The following is a 25,005-nucleotide window of genomic DNA, read 5'->3' as shown; positions in this document are numbered from 1 at the left end:
TAAAATAAGTAACATAGACACAATTTAAAAATAATTCATTTTTATTGTACATAAAGTTGATACACAAATTTTTTTTAACCTTATTTTCATTAAACATTATAATTTAATCACAAATACAGTAAGAGTGTCCCAGTAAGAAGTCTTCTTCCTCTACCCCTCTTTGGATATATTAGAAGTGTAAAGCATTACTTGTAAGAGCTCAGCAAACATTGCAATACAATGGCTCACACAGGGTTAATATAAGGCAAAAAAACCCTGCCAATAGCCATTTAATTGCATTACAGCAGCATATAATAAAGGCCCTCATTCAGAGCCACTCGTTAACAGCAGTACGCTCGTTGCGTTCCGATGTTGAATAACCGCGCATGCGTCGGTGTTACACTGCGCATGTGCGTACTGCAGATTGCAAGTTTTTTGGGACTCGTTCCTAAAATAGCGTACAGGAAGTGACATGTCAAATGTGATTGACAGAACAGGGCGTTTTAGGGTGTTGACGAGGGTGGAGATGGAAAAACGCAGGCGCGGCGAGGCGTTTTTGGGGCGTACATACATTAGCAGATGCGAGCGTAAAATGTGTACGGACCGACTCCTACGTCACTGGATGATCCTCTTTCCCTTCCAAATGCTCGCACAGCTTAGGGTCTGGATTACTCGACCACATTGGCGATGGCCTTCTCCTCCGTCCCGGGACTCCACGATGTTGTTGCGATTAATCGCGGGCGGGCAGAAAAGCAATTAGTGTTGGATTGAGAACCGGCTTGGTATGTGTTTTGAAATCAGTTTTTTGGGATAGCACAAAACGTACGCAGGTGGAACTCAGAGCTGCTAATGTCAGGATGACACAGTCAATTTGCGTACATTTGGGGGGGTTTATTTGGGCAGCAATTTGGTGGTTAGGGCCTATTGTAACAATAATTTCATCATGTTTTCAGTTTCGCACCATTTTATTTGTGCCTCTTGAATTTGCCGAATTATATGAATTTTTAAACGTTCCTTAAAGAGCCCTTTTTTTTTTTTTTGGCCGAGTTTTTGCCTTTTGGCCCAGGATTAAATGTAACCCATTTGTACAATAATTTCACAATCCAATGTCATTGTTTAATTTCCAATTTATTGCTCAAACAAAAAAACTTATTTTAAAAATTTTGGGGACATCTTTTTTGCCCAAAGATATGTTCCCAAATCCAACAAATTGGCCCAACATAACTGTTGACATAAACATACATCAAAAAAATAAAAACATTTCACAAGAAAGGAGAGGGAAGTTTTGACCCGAAAGGAATATGAGCCAAGCACAGAAGGATTGTGGGAAAAGTCACCATTGCTGTCACCGTTTTTTCACCCGTTTGGATGGGGGAGGGAGGGCGCCAGACCGGGTCCGGGATGTCATCGGGCTGGCCTGTCCAGAGGCAGATGTTGTGGCCTCTGGACTAGGCACAGGGCTAGGCACATTTGGAGGATTGGCTGATGTTGTGCCAGAGGTGGAGGATCCTGATGTTCCGGCAGGAAGGGAGGTCGGCTCCACCATGTGCTGGCGAACGAGCTGCTCCAGGGCATTGGCGATGCGGATGTTGGCCCTGGTATTTTCCGCCAGGGCCTGACCAATGGTCTCGTTGGCCGCAGCATTTTGCTCCAGGGCCTCAGCCACCCGTAGCAGACTGGCGTCCATCCTCTGCAGAATCTCCGTATGGGAATCTGATTTTAAATTGAGTTCTGTGAGGAGGGCCACTGCCTGCGAGGGGGATTGTCCTGGACTGGCTTCTGCAGGGTCCTCAGCCGGATGTACTGGTTCCTCCCCTGCAGAGCCAGCAGAAATTCGGCGGCCAAGGCTCCCCTCTGGAGCAGACTCATCCGCCTGTGTCTCTGTTAGGAAAAAAGAGAAAAGCCTCACATTACAATCTACATATTGGCACAATAACATTTCAGAGTTGATGACATCCAAAGATTTACCTGGGACAACATGAGGAGCCGCAAAGTCTGGCATGTCCGTATCCATGTTGGACACGCCAAACACCTCCACAGGCTGCACACACCCCTGTGCCAGCTCTTCTAAATCCGTCAACTCCAATGACACAGGGGTGGAACCCCCACCTGTCCCCCTTGCATGCCTAGCCCTGTCCGCGAGTTTTTGTTTTAAGCGATATTTGAAGTCGCCCCATCTGTGGGAAAAAATGGAAGCCATTATCCTTTGGTTTAAAATGGGGTTTGTTTTTAGGGGGGGCAAGGGTTTACTTACCGCCGTTTGACATCCCGGGCTAGACGGACATAATCACCCACCCTATTGACAGCAACGGCTACCTCTTCCCACATTCTCCACTTCTGGCTTAGACTCATATTCCTGTCTGCCTGTGGCAGGATGTCCACACACTTCTGGATCAAAACCTCCATCTCCTTTCTTGTGAAATGTGGCTGCTTTTTTTTTTTGGCCGCTTTGGCCGGAATACTGGGCCCAGCAGCCTCTTCCATGTCATCCTCCTCACCTATTTGTGTAAATTTACAGAATTCACAAAATCACAACTTGCCTAATCTTATGTTTCAAATTAATCGTTGATAGAAAATGCATGAAAGACTTACCGCCTGACTCTTGGGCATTTTTTCCCTGGTCTGTCGCCATGTCTGAGGTCCAAACAAGAAATACACCAGAATTTGAATGTGTTTTCGTGACGTATTTATACATGCGTCCTTATTTTGCGGCCGCATCATTGATTGTGCGGCCCTATGATCCCTCCTTAATTTGTGCGGGAAACGAAACACTATTTATGGCTTGGTGTGTCTCAAGTCGAGGTGGCGTTTTTGGATTGTTGGAGGTTATCTTGGCTGGAGTTTATTGATTGCGTAGAAAGGAGTTGGCGGTTGTAGATTCGATGGTTGGTTTGATTTGCGTTTTTTTTTTCCGTTATCTTTGTTGGTTTATATTTTTGGGACCTCGTTTCTTGATTTGGTAAGTTTTGTGAAGTCTAACTTTTGTTCAATTGTTGTTTCATTGTGTTTCTTATTTTTTTTAAATTTTGGATCCATAATTTCTTCTATTTTAGATTTTGTTTATTTTCGACCCAAAAGACCTTTTGTTTTTGACTCTTATATATTTGCTCTTGGTAAGTCCATTTTTTATCTTGTATTTGCAAACTAATTAGCGCATTTTTAGTAGTTACTCTTGTGACTTGTATTAGCGAACTAATTAGCACATTTTTAGTAGTTACTCTTGTGACTTGTATTAGCGAACTAATTAGCGCATTTTTAGTAGTTACTCTTGTGACTTGTATTAGCGAACTAATTAGCGCATTTTTAGTAGTTACTCTTGTGACTTGTATTAGCGAACTAATTAGCGCATTTTTAACAGCTTAATAATCATTCTAACTTTTTGGTGGTTTCTCTTTCGCTTTTTGTGCCAACATTTCGACCCATTTTGATGTACTGTGTTAAATGTCGCTTTGCTGTTTTGCTAAATGGGTGTTTGGCATAGTTTAACTTTGGTCTAGCACAAAATTTGTAAACAAAAATGCACAGAGTGAAATGTGTCAAGTAATTTTGGTGTTTATTTTCAGTTTGGACGTATCATGACAATACCCCGGCATGTAAGCAGCAATGGATGGTATCATCAAGCTAAGTTGTTTTAATATAGTTTTGGGGTGGGTCAAAAGCCTTACTTTAAAATCTTTGAATTTCAGGTTGATCTGGGGCGGATTGTTCTGGCCATGCTCCCGGAAGCCGACCAACCTCAATCTCGTCCCAGGCGTAGGCATCGTAGGCATGCAAGGCCCCAGATATTTCGAACACGTGTCACCCTTTTTGGAATGCCCGATGATGAGGTTTTAAGACGCTACCGTCTACCTCCCAAAATCATCATAGACACTCTCTCATTAATAGAAAGTGATCTTGAGCGGCAAATTGACAGTCCAACAGCAATACCACCACTTACGCAATTTATGGTGGTGTTACATTTCTGTGCCTCAGGATCGTTTCAAACAACGGTGGGAATAGTGGCGGGCATCTCCCAATCCTCCTTTTCCCGGATCCTGAGGGCAGTGATGGAGGCACTTTTCAAGCACCTCCATCATTTTATTCAAATGCCTTTGGATGTGGGTGCCCTTAGTGTGTCCAAGGCCAATTTTTACCAAATAGCTGCCTTCCCACACATCATAGGGGTTGTGGATGGTACTCACATACCACTTCAGCCTCCAGCCCGGCTGGAGGCCATATTTAGAAACAGGAAACACTATCACTCCCTGAATGTAATGGTGGTATGTGATGCCTCCCTCCAGATCCTGTCCCTGAATGCTAAATTACCCGGAAGTGCACATGACTCCTTCGTCATCCGGCAATCAGGGATATGGCACAAATTAACCAACCTACAAGCTGGTGATGCGTGGCTTCTGGGTAAGTGGAGACCTTTAGTACATAACAATGTTAAGCTTGATACACAGTGTTCCTGATGTTGTCAATTCTTTTCCATAGGAGACAGTGGATATCCTTGCATGTCCTGGCTGCTCACTCCTTATTTGGCTCCCACACCAGGGCCACAAAGTGAGTATAATTCCGCACTTACAGCCACCAGGCAAGTGGTGGAGCGCTGTATCGGCCTTTTAAAAGGCCGATTCAGATGCCTCCACCGCTCTGGTGGCGAGCTCATGTATTTGCCGGATATGGTGTTGAAAATTGTGGTCCTGTGTGGGATATTTCACAACATCACCATAAGGAGTGGTGTCCCAATGCAGCCAGAGGATGCCTTACCTGAGGATGGCCCCCCCGAGGTTGGTCGGAGGTCAGTATGTGGGGGGGCCATACGCGATGATGTGGTGGCCAGATTTTTTAGATAAGTTTGAACAAAACTGTGTTTTAACCTAATGTGTTTGTGTTTGTTTGCGAACATCTAATTTTGTTTTCTTTTTTTCAACATCTTCGGTTTGTTCACATAATCTTTGGCACTACAACGCTCACTACTTCATGCTACCCTTACCAAACCTGGATCTGCTCATTTTGTGAATATATTCTGGAACCCATATCGCAACGCCATGTTTGTGGAATCATTTTGGCATGGTCCTTCCTCAACCAGTTCTTGATTTGTTTTTTTTTTGTTTTTTTTTATTGGGTATGTGTTGTATTTGAGATTCTCACTGTGTGTTTTTTTTGTGAGTGACCACTTTGATTTCTCAGTTATGTTGTGAATAAATGTTTGGAGAGTTAAATGTTCTTCCTTTTTTTGGACGTTACCAGCAAGTTTAACCAGGTTAACACACCTTACATTTGACTAAGGGGTAATCCAGTACTGACGCCAGTTGAGCAAAAATTAAATATGTTTTCAGGTTCCCAACCCACACCAAAAGGAAGCCTGTCCAATCATTTGGCTTTGTAAGATTCGCCTAAGCAGCTTGCCCACCAACTAGGAACCTGTAAAATGTAGAAATATCTAATTGCCACTACACACAACAAGGGAAATGACATTGTTACTGTTATGTGTTTCTTGAGGGTGTTTTACATACAAATACAAAACCCACTCTAATTTTTAAAAAATGCAAAACCTTGCAGGAACAGTCTACTTATGTCAGGGTTAACTATCTTTGGTTTTGAAAAAACGAATGAGGCAGAACGTATATTAGAAATAAACAATTTATTTGGAAAAAGATAAAAACAAAAAAAAACTACTGCCGAAGGATGCCAGACAGCCGGTCAAGGGCCACAAGCACCCCAATTACATTTTGGCGCATGTGTGCCACACAATGTTCGACCTCTTGCCGACGCCTCTGTTCCTCTGTGGGTGAGAAAAGTGTGTGGATTAATCAAACAATAGGGAATCCTCATTAAAAATACAAAAACACAACGAAATCACTCCAAAACCAAAATTTAAAAAAAAAGGGGTGCTGCAAAAATTACAAGGCCTATGTAGAAATACCCACAGGTGTGATATGTGTATGTTGAAATCAGCAGGAAGAGGTAAAGGCAAACTGCTAAAAAGAACCCAAAAATCACGAATAAAGGAACGACACATGATTACATACAAACAGTTTGTGGTTAAAAAAAACGCAAAAGAAAAACATACCGGTAGCCAAAACGGCAGATCCCGAAGTCCCTCCATCTTCATCCTCGGAGGAGCCTTCATTCCCCAAAGAACGGGGCGGGGTTATCACGGACTCCGGGGAGGGGGTAATTGGAAGAGGGGTGGTTGGAGGAGAGGGGGAAGGGGGACGGAGGGGAAAGAGGCCCGACAGTTCCGGGAGAGGCTCTTGGAAGGCTTGGGAGGAGGGGCCGGACGGTGACGGCGTAGTCTTGCCTGTCCCCCTAAAAAGATGTCAAACAAATTGTGGTTAGTTTCTGGCCAAATCCTGCCCAAATAACATTTTAAAATCACCCACCACCAACAGAAAACATGCAAATATGAGTAGAATGAATATATCAGAAATAGAGGGAAAACATGGTCATGCAGATATGAGGAGAATGAATAAATAGGACAGACATAAAAACATGCACACGCAGATATGATGAGAATGAAAAAATAGGACAGACATGAAAACATGCACACGCAGTTTGCCCCACAAAGACAAACATGAAAACCACAATACATAACACTTACTTTCCAATATCTGCATGCGAAAGCATGCCAGCAAGCGGGGCGTTCGCCGTTGCAGGTCAGACCACCTGCGCTCCAGCTGGCCGATGTTGCGGCGTGAGCCGAAGGAGCGCAGGCGGGCCCGTGCCTCCGCATACGCGGAACGCTTCTGCCGGTTGGTGATGGTTGGAGGCTGGCTGGGGATACGCCGATCCAGCACCTCCGTTAGCACCAGCAGCTCGCGCCTGGTGAATGCGGAGGCTCTCATGATGGCAATGGTGTTTTTCTTAAAATTCATTTTTGATAAAGTGTGCCAAAAATTTCTGATTGGCTAATGTAGCTTAGAAATTAACAGGAGCAATTTGATTGGTTAGTGTATGAGTCATGTGTTCGACAGGGCCAGAAATCTCTGGAGAGTTATGATAGGCTTGATGCAGTGACATGCGTAAGCAAATTTAAATAAAGAAATGAACCCCGGAAAATATGCGGGGATCCACAGCAATAGAACAATTGTCTCATTGTGGCTAACATGTTTTTTGAGCAATAAAAGCGAATGTTTAAGCCGTACGTATTCTGCGGGTAAACAAAAACACGGACAAGAGTAAAGTTTCTTGCATTGTGTTGAAAAAAACAAAACATTAAGCTAATTGATACATTGATTGGCATGATACGATTGATGGAGGTAGGCAGAATAAAGGAGCAGGTAATCGACATCTGACATGGCCTCTTCCGGTTTATACTTGTGCGTGCGTTCCCTTCAAGCCATTTCGGGGATGTACGCTCGCTATTTCGCACGCTCGTTAGTTAGAGGAGGGGTCGTCTGAGTTTGGGGAGGATTTTTAGATGCGATCGAAAATACGAGCGAGCCCTTGAATTTAAATATTTTTGTACGTACGCCTAACGTACGTGCGCCCGCTTGCGAGTGGCTCTGAATGAGGGCCAAAATTCCACTGAGTAAACAGCGAGTGAGTCAAAGTTCCTGACAAATGAATGAAAACCACATCCACCTAGTCCAAACAAAATAAGTATTAGGCAATGCACGCTACTGCAGTGATAATCTAGATGCATCAACAAAATCTTTTAAACCGTTAACATAAAATATGAAGACAAACCATACAGCCAAAACATATATGTTAGGTTAACAATGGTTTATGCATTGGACATAGGGCTTGATTCAGCACGGATTGTAAGTCTGCATTTGCACGCACCCGTTCGTAGCAATATATATAAATTAATGAGATCGCACTATACCAAGATGACCCCAGCTCATAAAGCCGCCCACTTCTTATTACATACATCCCCAAGTCAGCGAAAACATCAGTAACATCGGACCCATATGCAGAGTTGTGGTTGAGCTTGACATTCCTCACAACCTACAAAGCTTCCTGTTGCCATGCAGAGCTCTGGCTGCGTATGCTGTCGCTGGGGCTTAATTATGCACACCCCTGCAACAGCGTTCACAAGCACAGGCACTCTGTGTTCCTTTGACCACCCCTCATCTCCACCCCCAAACGGCGCTTCCTGTCAATCATATCTTTGTGCTGCGTGCATACACGATCCCAATGGCTGGCTTGCGATCCAACCTGAATCAGGCCATTAATACATAGTCAATACCAAACCAAACTGTCTACCCTCACTGTACATAATATATTAACATGCATAGGAATAAACAGGTTATATCATGAGCATTGTAAACAATGCAGTGTTTATGAAAGTAGCTATAACAATTACGCATACAATGTTTTTTATTAGAAAATGAAATCATTTAGGGGTTTATGTACTAATAATCGAGGACCAGTTGTGATTATTATCTATCTATATCACTGGCATTATTTTAATTTTTAATGAAAATATCCCCGCTCTGTACAAAGGTGAACTCGCAGGGACAGTGGTTCCGGTAACCGCTATCCTTGCGAGTTACATCCCCAGCAAATTGTAGAAGTCTTTCACAGAAATGAAAGCCTTCTCCTGTGGAAGCTGACACTGCGCATGCTCATAGTATCAGCTTCTGGAGCCGGCCGGGGGCTGCGAGAGAGAGATCTTTCTCCTGCTCCTGGAGCCTCCATAGGCTTACAGTAGTTTACACCATCTGAAGATGATTTAAACTACCGGGGCCAAACTCCAGCTTCGCTTTTTGGAGTTTAGTACATAGGGGTCCGATCGTAGTCCCTAGGGACTGCGATCTGAAGTGCTAATCTTGTGAAATCTCCTGCATTGTGCCATTGGGCACTAATTGCAGACAATGCTGCACACAAACTACAGTGTCAATTGAAGTGGCTCTAACACATATTATATATGGCAGAAGGCACTGTCCATTAGAACTATCATTATGAAGACATTACAGTAGGTGTAGACAGTGCTGCTAGATAAGCTATAATTTATTGTGCAGATGGCACTGATAATTTAAATATCAGAAAAAACAGACACGCATATCATATCCTAGATCATAATGCCATCAGCATAGAATTTCTATCAGATAAATAATCAAATCAGAGCTCAAACATAAATTCGCAAATAGGAACTCGTTTTGCAATCCTAGTCCATTAGATGCTACAGTGTTTAATTTGTATATCCATCTTAGTTCATGCTGTACAAGAATTTTGCCTCTATCACCACCTCAGGCTCTTCTAAACACCTATGTAATGGAGGATCGATGTTGGGCCAATATCTCTTTCATCTTGCCAAAGTATAACAGTCCACAAGGACAACAAAGAATGTAAATTACAAACGTCATAATTTATGTTAATTCGTTTCATTTTTTGACAATCCATCTAGATAGTGATATTATTCTTTGCTAAGACTGTTTTAATAGCACACATTGGTATAATATCCATTCTAACCTAGGGTCATGTGTATTATGGTAATATGATTCCATTTTACTAGGTGTGCTATGTTTGTCTGTTGTTCACCTTACTGTTATATTTTTTGGACTACATGGATGTGGTTTTCATAAATTTGTCAGGTACAGCAGGGCCGGATTAACAATGGGGCGGGTGGAGCTTCAGCTCCAGGCCGCCAATCAAAATAGTCCCACAGCATGTGCTTGCAGCTATACTGCTGTAGACAGGATTTTTTTTCCTGTTACAGCAGCCTCAGTAGCCTCCCGAGGCCCCGCCCCCCCTCGGCTGCAGGCCGCGACCCCCCCCCCCCTCACGGCGTGGGGGATCAAACACCGACATCTGCTTGTAGTATACATACACAGTTTGACAGGCACAGTGGAAGGCTTCTGTAGTCCTCCCTGCGCCACTTACGCACTGTGTCTTGCCAGCAACCTCCTCCACGCCGAGTGACGTCTTAACATGACGTCACTTAAGTACCACCTCTTTACCAGTCCGCGACCACTCGAGCTCCATGAAGGCTGGGTAAGTTATTGATCCACCAGATAAGTTGTCTGGGAGGCTCAGTCCTGCCAGGCTGCTGGTGATCGGCACAGTGTGGCTGGCTGATCACATATGTGTATGTAGGAACTGCAAATAAATATGCATGTGTATATTCATTTATATATGTGAATATATGTATACAGTGTATATATATATATATAAATATATATAATGTTAGCAACGATCCGGCACTCCATCTACAAATGTTTCAATCAGCACCGGGGCCCTCATGCCCTTACAAATGTAAACACATAGGTATAGATAAAGGTGTGGCACTTGGCATATAAATAATGTATTATACGCAGAGTGCCGCACTTTTATCTATACCTATATACAGTATATAGATATAGATATCTCTCTCTCTCTCTCTCTCTCTCTATCGATCTCTCTCTCTCTATCTATATATATATCCAATATGTAGGTACGGCACTTAGGTAATAAATCATAACTTTTCAGTTCTACTTTAATCATCACTGTCTTCAGTGTGTGAGAGAGATATATATATATATATATATGTGTATATATATATATATACTGTATATATATATATATGTATATATATATATATATAGCAAAACAGGTGTGTACAGTTGTAGAGTTTAAAAGATTTTGTAAACGAATAATCTGTCATGCACGTTGGAATAAACATTAATCAGCACTAAACCAGCCTACTCCCACTTGTAATGCTCTAATCAGTCGATATGTCACAGACCACTCTCCAGCAACTTTCAGTGTTTGATATCGGCAAGGACTCCGAAATGCAGCTGATTGCCATGTGCGTTCCTATCCTAGCCTCACAGCAGTCAGTGGCGTTCAGGAGTCCTTGCTGATGTTTATTGCAATGTACGTGACAGATTATGTGTTTATAAAATCTTTTCCATTCTGCAACTATGCGCACCTGTTTTTCCTACAACATAAAATCCTTATGTGGTCTGGTGAAGCCACATAAAGAGGGAACCAGCTCAGGAGAAATAAGGATTAAAGTATAACGTGACTGCAATTGTGGACATTAGGACAAGGTTAGTTTTTGTTGCGTAATTGTCAACAACCATCCCAATTTCAGTGGGACAATCCTGCTTTTCGGACATTGTCCCACCTGCGGGCTGCATTGTTCCACGGGCAGGGGAAGTTTGGGGGGAGCATATGATCACAGAGGGAAAAGTTGGAGTAGCATAGGCAGCATGTAAGCAGTGCGGGGAGAAAACCCTCGGGGCAGCTCAGCCACTCGGAGAGCATTGAAAACGCCCCCAGAGTGACAAACACGGGACACGTCCCACACCTGCGGTCGAAGGTAGACTGCTAACTTTGCCCTCCATGTTGCTAGCCACACCCTCTGTGCAGACAACACCCCCACATCACTGGTCACACCCTCTCATCAGTAGCCCCTTCCCCCCTGCTGTGCTTGTCCCACCTCCTGTGGCAAAACACAAAAGGCCCTTCATAAATTTCAGCTCCAGGCCCATGTGGACCTTTATCTGGCACTGAGGTACAGTACTTTGACTCACTTGCTGTTTACTCAGTGGGATTTAGTTACATGATTAGCCATGTTTCTCACTGATGACAGGTTAGAGGAAACCTATGCGTTCCTAATACACACAGCAGTGTTACTGATGCAATGCAGCACCTTAATTAAATGGTTATTGGCATATTTTTTACCTTATATTAACCCTGTGTGAGCCATTGTATTGCATGTTTCTGAAGAAATTTATAACGTTACGAGTAAAACGCTCATTGGCCTTCTAGAAGTGATTCTGTACACTTCCTAATAAATGTAATCTTTTTTCAATCACTACTATAGTATGTGTGTGTTGGTCCTTCCTGTCTCCTAATTGGATGAGTGAATGTTAACAATGTTATTATTATTTCACCCCTCAGTATTGCTTTGTTGTAAGTGCTGCCCTTTATAAATATATTGTGTGGACATGACAAAAATGGTCCGAGAAATAGGAAAGTATATCACAACAAGTCTTTGCACACCCATTTTGTCTTTATATGAGTCTCTCAAACCATAGAAGAAGGGTAAATAACATGGAGCAGCAAATAGGAAATGAAACCAAAAGATCCATCGATTCACCAATTTGTGTAATTAGAAAATCTCTTATATAAAATCTATCTTATCTATATATCTATCTATCTACATATGTAGACAAAAGTGATTATTGAAATGGTCACATGCATACCACTAATGTGGCGGTTTTGACCAGAACACTTCGTAGGGAGGCCCATGCACTTGCAGTTCTATGGAAACAATCAATGTTTTATCGAGACAACAATGCAATCTGTCATGTTTCCAAGATGACGCTGGACTTGAATACAAAAAATTTGATAACTTGTATGGACTGGATAGCTCAGAGTGTACATCTTAACCCCACTGAGAACCTCTGGGACGAATTGGTGCGACAGGTGTATTCTAGGCCAACTCGACCTTCTTCATTGTCACAGTTGGTCACTGTACTGAAGGCGGAATGGCAAAACATACCACCTGCTGTTGACCAGGAACTTGTGGACAGTTTGCCAGGAAGGTTGTCTACAGTAATCACTGCATGTGATAGACCTATAAAGTACTGACGTCAATAAAATCTTGTTGATCTATTTGCTGTCAGTGTTCACTTACTTTTGTCTATCTATCTATCTATCTATCTATCTATCTATCTATCTATCTATCTATCTATCTATCTATCTATCCACAAGCACTGTATACAGTAGACAGCACTTATGGTCAAACTTCAATGTAGAAAGCACATACAATGTTCCAGTGTTTCAGGTGTAAAAACTTTGTACAGTTATATAGTATGTATACTGTATATCTTTCTCTCTAGAGGTTATGTTGCATACTCAAATGTTTTACACAGGATATATATGTAAATGTAAAAACAAATACATTGTGTATGTATGTGTGTACTGTGTATATAATATATATATATATATATATATACACATACACGTATCTATGTATGTATGTATATATATTTATATATATACACAATATATTTATTTTACATTTATGGCTTTTTTTTTCTATTAAATAAGTTGTTTGAATATGAAAATATATATAATGTTGTATACTTATTGGATGCAGTGATCCTTTAAAAAGCTGACCCGTGATTCTTGCTATTCATAGGCATTAAAGGGTCCTGATGCACCTAGAGAAACTGTCATTGACAAAATGTAATCACGTTGTCTCTGTGGATTGTCATAGTAGGTACATTAGTATACCAACTGTAATGACCATTATATTTTATTGTCTGTGTTTTGCAGAGTCAGGGGGAGACTCTGTGCTGCCTCCTGCAGTGTGTTAGTAAACTTCCTTACCTGCCACCTGCATTAGAAGAGCTAATTCTAATAAGAATTATCACAGCACTGACAAAGGTACGTTAAGAGAGTTGGTGAAGAAGCTCCCACTGTACAGTTACAGTACATCAAGAGACCATGAGTAGTATACAGTATGTGCACAGTGAAACAGTTACTTCCTGCTTTATGCTACCATGTCCTTACTCATGTGTCATTGTGTCTGTTTTATACACATGTTCTGATTAGTGTGGCAAGGTGAAATTCCCTACATTGTAAACAAATTAATGCTAATTGAAAAGGGCAGAGCCATGGGTTTAACTAGGTATTTGAAGGCCCCATAACAAATGTTTTTAAGGGCCCCTATGTACCACCCAATAGTGGAAAGTCTATTTAACACGTTACTTTGACAAGGAAGATGGGAGCCCCTCAGCTCTGGGCCCCATAGCAGTTGCACCTATGCAGGGGCATATTTCTAATGGGTACAAGGTGTGTGGTGCACAGGGGTCCCTAGGTCCAGGGGGGGGCCGCACACCCTGCACCCAATTTCATATACTTACCTCTCCGCTGGCCCGGTGCTGGCTGCAGCGCTGCAGAAATCAGCTGGGAAAATGGCCACCACGGCCATTTCTCCGGTTATTCGTATATGTGCAGTAGAGATGTCCCAGGACCACACAGCGCGGGTGCCATGTTCCCGGAGACCTACGCTGCCGGAGGGGAGGGAGCCGATCTGAGCCTACGCACGGGCCCCCCCTCTCTTAAACCGCCTCTGAACCTATGGTAGCTGCGACCATGGGCAGATCTCTGGAAGGTTCATGCAGAATTCATTAATTTCTACTAGAATATGTCTGATTCTGTGCACAAATGCCAATATTGGATTGTTTTTCACGAATGTAAGTGGTGGAGCCTTTTAACATGTTCTAAAACGTGTTTCTTAAACCAGTTCATTGTTTACCATGCACATTTACTATGGCAAAGTCTGATAAAAAGATAGAACTTCATACCATGAGCTGCACAGACAGTGTAATGGTTAGCATTACTGGCTCACAGCACTGAGGTTGTGGGTTCGAATCCCACCATGGCCCTAACTGTGTGAAGTTTGTATATTCTCCCTGTGCTTGCGTGGGTTTCCTCCGGGTACTCCGATTTCCTCCCACACTCCAAAAATAATGCTCTCACTTTCCCAATAACTTTGGCCAAGTCCCTCATCGAGAATTGGTGTTCGAGGGTTTGAGATACGAACTCTTGAATATCCCTCCACTTGTCTGGGGGAACTGCTATTGATAAAGAAGGGGTATCTATCAAGTATCCCAGAAAGCTATTGACTGGGAAGGATTTAACACGGATTTGTCGAGATCCATAGGATCGACAGTATAAGATCCCTGTGGAGTAAAAGGGAATCCCAGTGCGAGTGGACCACTAGGAGATCATCCAAGTAGATTATAAAGGGGACTCCCATCTGGTGGAGGTGTGTAACTACCACCTTCATGAGGTGTGTGAATGTGTAAGGGGCATTGGATAGCCTGAAAACCATTACTGTCCACTGATGGAGGATACCCTTCCAGAGGAATCTTAAGAGCCTCCTGTGATTTGGATGCACTTGAATTTTGTGAAAGGCCTCTTTGAGGTCTATTTTGATACAAAAATTGTTCTTGATGAGCAGGAAAGGCACATCCGCTAAGCCCTCCATATGGAAAGAACAAGGTTTTATATATTGGTTTAGGGTTTTGACATTTAAAACTGATCTGTATGAGCCACCCTGTTTTTTGACGAGGAACAGGTGACAGGTCCAGCCTCTCCTAGAAGGATCTGCCAATTCTTTTTTGCCCTGCTGAAGGGCAAGGGTTAGGACAACATCTAATAAAGGACTGGCGTTTATTGAGCAGGGATAAACCTGACGTGGAAAATGGAAAAGTGGGAGGCACAAACCATTTTCCACAATCCTTAGCAACCACCTGTATGTGGTAATCTGTCTCCAGGAAACAATTGTTTGAGAAAGATAAGGAGGAGGAAGCAAAGATAACTGACTTACCATATCCTCTGTTTCCTGGAGGAGTATGCATTACCGGACACTGTGCCTCTCGCTTTCCATGTCCTGGAGAAGCCTGCTCTGGAGACACCCTGCTGGTCTCGGGTTGTGTCACGCTGGGAGGCGGGTTTTTGAAAGCCGAGGTCTGAGGCTGCGGGAGGAGGCGAAGGCGAGGGGCCTGTACGTATGATCTCTGCATCCACAAGTCTTGGTCGTTGGCTAGACCTAGTCAATGGTGCGGAGTCTAACTCACAAGGAGGTGTTCGCCAGTGACCCCTCCAAGCGGGATATGGGCTTGTGCGGCTCCCTGTAAGCAGGTCGCGGTCCTTTGACTTGGTGACCAAGGCCTGCAGGGAAAAGAGAATCAAAAACACCTGTGGCCCAAGGGTAATGCCTGGAATAGTATATACCGGATTGCCGGCCGGAGATCATGCACTAGGGTGCAATGAGACAAAGGGTTAACCTGCACACAGGCTGTGATGGTGAAAGCACTGTGATGAGATGAAGGGTTAACTTGCAAACAGGCTGTGATGGTAAAAGCTCTGCGATGAGACGAAGGGTTAACCTGCACACAGGCTGTGATGGTGAAAGCACTGCGATGAGATGAAGGGTTAACTTGCAAACAGGCTGTGATGGTAAAGGCTCTGTGATGAGATGAAGGGTTAACTTGCACACAGGCTGTGATGGTAAAAGCACTGTGGTGAGATGAAGGGTTAACTTGCACACTGGCTGTGATGGAAAAGCACTGTGGTGAGATGGAGGGTTAACTTGCACACAGGCTGTTGATTAGTAAAGGCACTGTGGTGAGATGGAGGTTAAACTTGCACACAGGCTGTTGATTAGTAAAGGCACTGTGGTGAGATGGAGGTTAAACTTGCACACAGGCTGTTGATTAGTAAAGGCACTGTGGTGAGATGGAGGTTAAACTTGCACACAGGCTGTTGATTAGTAAAGGCACTGTGGTGAGATGGAGGTTAAACTTGCACACAGGCTGTTGATTAGTAAAGGCACTGTGGAGAGATGGAGGTTAGCTTTCACACAGGCTGCTGATAGTAAAGGCACTGTGATGAGATAGCTCAGAAGCTCTGGAAAAAACACACTGGAAGCACGGGAACCTGGAACAAGACTCCTCTAGTTACACAAGCGGCGACAATGATTGTTAAGGCAACTACCTGGAGCACAGGAGCCGGATATATACCCCTGGAAGCCTGCTGATAGGCCCACAGCATCAGCTGACCAACCGGGCCACTCAGGGAAGGAAGTACTGACATAGGGAAAGTGTCATGGCGGCGCCCATGATGGCAACTGCGCTCACCGGGTCGCCTGACACCACAGCTACAGGGTGAATGCTCAGCTCCTCCCACGTCGCCGCGCCAGCCGCCCGACTGCCCGGGAAGTCAGAGGAAGCCGGTGGGACGGTAAGGGACGGCCGATCCCCGGCTGAACTCTGACAGTACCCCCCCCTTTCAGGGTGGACACCGGACACCCACCAGGCTTACCAGGAAATTTGATGTGGAAGGCTCGAATTAATTGAGGTGCATGAACATCTGTGGCTCTGATCCAGGCCCTCTCCTCAGGACCATAACCCTTCCAATCAATGAGGTATTGGAGAATGTTGGATCTGAACCGAGAATCCAGAATCTTCCCAACTTCGAATTCTGTACCTTGAGAAGTTTGTACTTGAGGTAATTTAGGAGAGGTGGTTTGGAACCAATTTAACACCAAAGGTTGCAATAGAGAAATATGAAAGGTATTAGATACCTTCAATTGAGGTGGGAGTTCCAATTTATACGCAACAGGGTTGATCACTCTGTGAATGCGGTACGGACGAATGACGCGTATGGCCCCCAGCTTCATTCTGGGAACTTTCAGTCGGATGTTCCTAGTAGATACCCAGACTTTATCTCCAACTCTCAGCAGAGGAACCGCGACCCGTCGTCTGTCAGCGAATCTTTTATAATTCTTGGATGATTGTTTCAACGAGGCATGTATCTTCTTCCAAATGGCTGAAAAAGATTCTACAACGTCAGTAACTGCAGGGACCTCCACCGAAGGTAAATGTTGGAAATCTGGAATCCGGGGATGTTTACCAAACACAGTATAAAAAGGTGTGGAATTGGAGGAAGTGTGGTACTTGAAGTTATGTGAAAACTCAGCCCAAGGTAGGAAGTCCACCCAATCATCCTGCGAAGAGGACACAAAAAGTCTTATAAATGTCTCCAGTTCCTGATTAACCCTCTCGGTTTGCCCGTTAGTTTGTGGGTGGTAAGCTGATGAGAATTTTAATTTGGTTCCACAAGCACTGCATAAGGTCCTCCAAAACTTGGCTACGAATTGGACTCCTCGGTCGGAAACAATCTCTCTAGGAAGACCATGTAACCTAAAAATCTCTTTAACAAAAATTTTTGCCAAATGTGGAGCAGATGGCAGGCCTACTAATGGTATAAAATGCGCCATTTTTGAAAAACGATCCACCACTACCCATATGGTGTTATGTCCTTTGGAGCGTGGAAGCTCAGAGATAAAATCCATGGATATATGGGTCCAAGGAATAGTAGGAACGGGTAACGGGCGTAGAAGACCTGCACTTTTTTTGCGAGAAACTTTATGCTGTGAGCATTTTACACATGACAAAATAAATTCTTGAAAATCTTTTCTCATTGAGGGCCACCAATAAGAACGCTGAAGAAACTTGTATGTTTTGAAAATACCAGAATGCCCAGCAAATAGAGAACTATGAGCCCAGGTTAACAACTTTTTCCGTAATTCGGGAGTCACAAAAATTTTCCCCGGAGGCGGAGTCAATATTTGAGTTGAAGCGAAGACCATAGGATCCAGGATTGGGCGAGATCTTAGATGATCTTCTTCCTTTGTGTCGAGTAGAAAAGACCAGGAGAGAGCATCTGCTTTTTTGTTCAAATTACCGGGGAGAAATTGAAGCTTAATGTTAAACCTTGAGAAGAACAAGGACCAGCGGGCCTGCCTGGCGTTTAAGTGATGAGCCGTCTGAAGATAAATAAAAGTTTTTATGGTCAGTAATAATGGTAACTGGAAACTTGGCCCCTTCCAGAAGATGACGCCACTCCATTAACACCAGATGCATAGCTAGGAGTTCTTGATCTCCAATCGCATAGTTTTTCTCTGCAGAGGAAAATTTACGAGAGAAGTATCCACATGGATGATTCCTCCCGTCACTGGAAATTTGGGATAATACCGCCCCTACACCCACCGAAGAGGCATCCACTTCCACAAAAAATGGTTTATCCAGTTGGGGTTGGCAAAGGATAGGGACAGTAGAGAATGCCTCTTTCAATCTCTGGAAGGCCTGTATGGCTGTGTCCGGCCTCTGGGCTGGGTTAGCGCCCTTCCGTGTGAGACTAGTAATGGGAGACACCACAGTGGAAAAATTCGGTATGAATCGCCTATAATAGTTTGAAAATCCCAAAAAACATTGGGTAGCTTTTAAAGATTTTGGTAATGGCCATTCAGAGATCGCTTCCAGTGTCTCTGTATCCATCTGAATGGTTTCCCCAGAAATTATATGTCCTAGTAAAGGAACTGTGGTTTGTTCAAAGAGGCACTTGGATAACTTTCTGGTGTTTTCGAAGGCGAGCTAGAACTTCTCGAACATGTTGGCGGTGAGTTTGGAGATCCTTAGAAAAGATTAGAATATCATCTAAATAGACGATGACAAAGCTGTAGAGAATGTCCCGAAAGATCTCATTTACATAGCCTTGGAATATAGCTGGCGCATTGCAGAGTCCAAAAGGCATCACCAGATATTCAAAATGACCATCTCTGGTATTGAAGGCGGTCTTCCACTCATCCCCAGCTTTGATTCGTATCAAATTGTATGCCTCACGAAGATCTAGTTTAGAGAACACTTTAGCTCCACGGACCTTGTCGAAAAGCTCAGGAATTAAAGGTAAAAGATACCGATTTTTAACAGTAATTTGGTTGAGGCCACGGTAGTCTATACAGGGCCGGAGGCCTCCATCCTTCTTGCTTACAAAAAAGAACCCTGCCCCTGCAGGGGAGGTGGAAGGCCGTATGAACCCTTTGGCTAGATTTTCCTTAATGTAAGTTGCCATGGCGGCTGTTTCTGGAACTGACAAAGGATAGGTCTGGCCCCGAGGGGCAATCTTCCCCGGGAGAAGTTCTATTCCACAATCCCACGACCGATGAGGAGGGAGTTGATCAGCAGCCTGTTCGCAGAAGACATCGGCAAAATTTTGATATGCTTGTGGTAGACTGGAGACAGAAGGATCTTTTGGCTTGTCGGTCGGGGGGAACTTTGCACCTGTACTGGGGTGCAGGGAGTGGGTACGTACAGGAAGTACTTGGGTTAGGCATCGATGGAAACAGTTTGGTCCCCATGATACAATTTGCATATTGGACCAATCAAAGGTAGGATTATGCTTCCTTAACCAAGGTAAACCCAGAACTAGCTCGTAAGCAGAGTTAGGAAGTATGAGGAATTCAATGGTCTCTTGGTGCAGGCAACCAACCCTGAGAGTCACAGGCTGGGATTTCAAGGATATGGATTCACCTAGCACGGGTTTACCATCTACACCGGAGAGCAGTAATTTGTCAGGTAAAGGTACCACCGAAATACCAAGGGACTGGATTAAGGATTTGGAAATAAAATTTCCTGCAGCACCGGAATCTATTAGGGCTTTAACATCCCTTGTCCTGAACTGGTGGGAAAGAGATACAGGCAATAAACTGTCAGTTAATTGGGAGTGCTTAAAAATGACCCCTAATTGAATGCTCCCAACATCAACTAGCGTCTCGCATTTCCCGCCAACAGGGGACAATTCTTTAACATGTGCTCAGGGGCAGGGCAATAAAGACACAATTTATTTTGAAAGCGCCGATTGCGTTCGGCCGTGGTTAGCCTGCTTCTGTTGATCTGCATAGGTTCCTCACCCCTGGAGGTGGGGGAATAGGATTGACTTCCTGAGGCCGGACGATCTTGAGGGCGATGCCCATGACCTCTATTACCCCACCGCTCCCTATGGCGTAAATCAATCCTTATGCAGAGGGAAATAGTCTCAGAAAAAGACGTAGGTAAATCCCTGGATGCTAATTCGTCTTTCATCCTTTCGGACAACCCATGGAGGAAGGCTGCTTTGAGTGCTTCTTCGTTCCATCTAATTTCGATGCAAGGGTCTGAAACTGCACCACGTACTGTCCCACCGAGCGAGTACCTTGGCGGACACGGAGCAAGTCGGAGGAAGCAGAAACCGATCTGCCGGGCTCATAAAAAATCCATTTGAAGGCTGTCACAAAGTCTACGTATCTAGAAACTAACGGATCAGCCCGTTCCCAAAGAGGGGAAACCCAGTCCAATGCAGCCCCAGTTAGTAATGAAATTACATAGGCGACCTTGGACCGGGAGGTAGGGAAATTCTGGGGGAGGCACTCAAACTGGATTTCACATTGGTTTATGAAACCACGACAATGTTGTGGAGTACCGTCAAACCATTCAGGGGTGGCCAAGTGGAGACGAGACTTCTGTGGCGTAGCCCCTTGAGGTAACCCTGGAGAACCAGCAGGAACGACAGGTGGCGAGGCCGTGGACATAGATGCCAGTGTATTTTGTATGGTAATTAACTGTCCGGACAATTCTTGCAGGTACTGAGACACATGTCGCTGTGCCGTCTCTTGGTTATCCATACGGCTTGTTAACTCTTGAAGAGTCCCAGTACCTTGGGCACCTGCGGCTTCCATTTGGCCTGAACAAACTGTCACGCTGGGAGGCGGGTTTTTGAAAGCCGAGGTCTGAGGCTGCGGGAGGAGGCGAAGGCGAGGGGCCTGGATGTATGATCTCCGCATCCACAAGTCTTTGTCGTTGGCTAGACCTAGTCAATGGTGCGGTGTCTAAGCCTTGGAACCATCTTAGCGCAAACTTTTGTCATGTTAAGATCTTGATGCAAAACTTGCCTAAAAGTTTTTGTCAATGATTACCATTTCTGCTATCATTCAGATGCTTAGTCGCTGTCTGTTCAAACAATTTTAATTTTTTTGTTTCACATTTTCATTTGTTTTGGATGTGCAAAGCCTTCCGGGACGTTCATCGTCTTCGACATTCTCACAACCATCACTAAATTTTTTGTTCCGCTCAAACACACGTGCACGTGACACTCAGTCTGCCCCATAAACCATGGTTAGCATACGGAAAGATTTGGTGGGCATTTTGTTAAATTTAACAAAAAATTTAAGTCAACATGTTGCTCTACTTTATAACTAAACATTTTTACGATGCATGGGAAAAACACAACCTCTTCAAACACTGTGTGACCTGCTTTTTGGGATAGTCTAAGGTCAGTGTTCCCCCACTCGCTTTTAACTCAAGCAGTATGGTTTATTTTGTACAAGTGCAGTCTCGTTATTTAATAGCCACATGTAAACACATTGCGCCTGATACAGAGGTGGCAGTTGGACGCAGGGGAGAAATTTTTTTCTTCAATTGTGCAAGTGAATACTTCAAAAAAACCTTCATGGCACCTGTTACCCTGATTGTATGCGCAAGATGCTGTTGCAATCGGGTCAGACAGTTTCAGAAATGAAGGGGCAGAGCGATGGGCATTTCTGGGCGATTACTTCGAGGTGGCCTGAAGTGAAAGCATATAAAGTCTGTCTCATAGGTGTGTTATGGGAGTGTCATGGGCTAGTGAAAGTAGCCGTGTTCTTAGATGCACAGCCGTATCCACAAAGGCCATGTTCATACGGGGAAACTGCACCTGCCATAGGGCAGGTGAAGCTGTTGATGGTGTGATCAATGGGTCACCGATAGTGGTGTGTCAAGAACCACTGGTGGTGTTACACTGTGCAGAGATGCTGAAAGTGGGCGTCTCAGCACGCTGGTATACCAGGGAAAGACTGCAACTAGCATTTGCATATTATCGCTCCCGCGGTTCCGCCAACAGTCGCAAGAGTGGATGCAACAGCGCGCACCTCTGAACCAGGCCCATTGTGCATGATGCAGGAGCAAGACTCTGGAGACTCTCAGAAATCATATTCTGGGGCTGGCAGAGGAAATTGTATGGATCAACTTATCTATTGAAGTGTAGCTATTGTCCTTAATCATTACTTAACTATAAATCCTCCACTACTAATGTCGCCATCATTCTCCATTAATATACCATCATCATCTTTGTTCTTCATTGATCCCCGCTTCTCATAATTCTCAGTAAACACCCTCATCCCAGAGATGTATCTATAATGGGTGCAGGGTACGCGGTGAACACGGGTCCCTGGGTCCAGGGGGGCCCGCACTGCAAACCCTACATGCATATTTTCCATAATGTACCTACCTCTTTGAGGTTCCGCGTCTGGTTTCTCAGTCCTGCACAAAACACAAGAAAATGGCTGCAACGCACATATTTCTGGCATTTTACGCATGCGCAGTGAGGAAATCGCCAGGGCTGGGCACAAACTAGTGCCCAGAGTCTACTGATGCTACGGCCACCGGCGGTTAGCATTCAGTCTGCTGGCGGCCGCTGGGGAGAGAGGAGGGGGCCCCGGGTGGGGAGTGTACACTCGGACGGGGGCCACCTCCTCTCTTAATACACCCCTGCCTCATCCTTATAATATCATCCATCTTCCCCCTCATTCACCCAGTCAGCTGCACAGATATATCACATTCCCTCAGAGGGGAACAGACTCGTGCCGACTTCTACTTGATCATAGAGCAATGGATATGTTCTAGCTCCTCTCTGAGCAGGTGTACAGGTACCACACCAGAATTCCTGGCCATGCGTTCTGGGGTGTCAGTTAGACGCTTGTACAGTATCAGTAGTTACAGTAGTACAGAGGTTTTCAAAGAGACTTCACCGCTGCAAAGCCAGTGCTGGCAGGTTATGCTGGTAGATTTGTTATACTAAGTGCATTTGTCATTAGATGTGACTAGGCACACCTAGCACACTATATGCACACACCGATTATACTGTACTTTTTATGTATGATGTACTATATTTGTCTTTCTTTTACAGCAGCCTCCAGATGTGCCCCAGTTGTCCTCTACTATGCTGTTCCAGTTACGTTCCATCATACACGAGATAAGAGCTCACGGCATCACCTCCCGAGTACAACGCAAAGCAACAATTTCAGCACAGCATGAACAGCTAAATATATAGTGACCAATGGGAGAGATCAGTTCATACACACCCAGGATTTGTCCACAGAAGATCACTGCAATAATTAAAACATTAAACAAAGTGGAGCAGACTGATACTGGGAAGCTCCTGTATAAATTCCAACAAACGTGTGATATAATCATACTCATACTTTCCAGCATGTACTGTAGTACATACAGCAGGGGAAAATTCAGGATTTCTAGAGGGGTGTTCCAAAAGTTTGATTTTAGAGCATGTGGCCGGTCCATGAAGAAGGCATAATTAGCATTTAATCAGCTTTAATATGCATTATACAAAGTTTAGTATGTCATAATTCCAACATAGTGATCACAGTAAGTCATTAGATGGGGCAGTAGGGCCATCCTACCTGAGCTGAAAGTTTTATTTCACATGTGGGTACCATTCCAGAGCATTGGAGCAAGTCTGAGAGTCTGGGGGAACAGCAGAACAACCTAGCACTGCCCTGGCATATATGTACATATTGGTCTCCTCATGCACTAAGTATTAATAATTAACTGTATAGATGGTATAGCAGTCAGGGGCGCCAAAAGCCGGGCCCGGGTGACAAAGGGGGCATGGCCTAATAGTGGTCGACGTGGCCACACCCCCTCAGGAAGTGGAGTGGGGCCCTGTGAGCCCCTCAGCCCGGTGCATAGCCAATGAGGGGCGTGATCAGTGTGATTGCTCTCCCCACAGGCATTGGAGATCGCCGGGCCCCTCCAGCAAGCACGGGCCCGGGGTAACCGCTCCCCCCTTCTCTGCGCCCCTGATAGCAGTGCACCACTAATAGTACATGTTTTCCAGATCTCATCATTGGTGCACAGGTGTTTTCATTACTGGCTGACACATGTTAAAAAATCCACTTCTAATTTAATTTGTGACACTGGGGAGAACGTACAGCACTAGTAAAATTGTATTATATACTATTTCTATTGTGGTCATGGTGTGGGCAGGGGAGGGGGTTTCCAGGCAACCTGCATTTGCCTATGTACAGGGATACTTTGCTAATCTGTAGGTGTATGTAAGTGCATTGTATAGGTGGTCAGCTTGATACAATAGCCTTTAACATGACATGATAACTGAACATAACTGTAATGTCATCTATATTTTATTTTAAATACCTATAAGAAATCTAGCATGTGTAGCATATATTAAAACTAGAGATGTGCTCCGACCCCCGTGTTTTAGTTTTGGATCTGGATCTCCCCTGGTTTTGGATATGGATTGGTTTTGCCAAAACCTCACCTCCGTGTTTTATTTTTGGATCTGGATTTTTTCTTAATAAAATAAAAAACAGCTAAAATCACATAAAATTGGCCTTTTTTGTTTCTACAGTATTAATAACCTCAATAACATTTATTTCCACTCATTTCCAGTAAATTTTGACCACCTCACAGCTCACAATATTGATTTGTTCATTTTGTTTAGGCCCAAAATTTGCACCAAGATAGCTGGCTCACTAAGCTAAGCTGCAGCAGTGGCAGTTCAACTTCAGACATGGCACATCAGGAAACACTTTTATTATTCAAGAGAGGTCTGAGGGAGTTGGAGTATGTATGTAGTTGAAGGTAGGGCAGGGACAGGAAGGGTTGATTGGTAGTCAATTTAATTTTGTTTTTTGATTCA

General features: G+C 44.1%; 1 protein-coding gene across 2 annotated transcripts in view; it reads left to right on the top strand.

Moving 5' to 3' along the window:
* The window catches only part of LOC148540565 (protein tyrosine phosphatase domain-containing protein 1-like), a 78,184-nt gene extending 53,519 nt beyond the window's left edge, over nucleotides 1–24,665 (top strand). For both annotated transcript variants that reach the window (XM_088444381.1, XM_088444371.1), the window contains 2 exons: nucleotides 13,180–13,290; nucleotides 23,236–24,665. In XM_088444381.1, coding sequence (XP_088300507.1) covers nucleotides 13,180–13,290; nucleotides 23,236–23,379 — 255 coding nt within the window. In that variant the 3' untranslated portion in view covers nucleotides 23,380–24,665. The remainder of the gene's footprint in view (nucleotides 1–13,179; nucleotides 13,291–23,235) is intronic.
* The last annotated feature ends 340 nt before the right edge of the window (nucleotides 24,666–25,005 follow it).

The sequence above is a fragment of the Taudactylus pleione genome, unplaced genomic scaffold (genome assembly GCF_031769625.1).
Source record: "Taudactylus pleione unplaced genomic scaffold, aTauple2 ptg000019l, whole genome shotgun sequence".
In the NCBI taxonomy this organism is placed as follows: Eukaryota; Metazoa; Chordata; class Amphibia; order Anura; family Myobatrachidae; genus Taudactylus; species Taudactylus pleione.
Note: the sequence above shows the minus strand (reverse complement) of the source record. Positions and strands in the feature narration are given on the sequence as shown.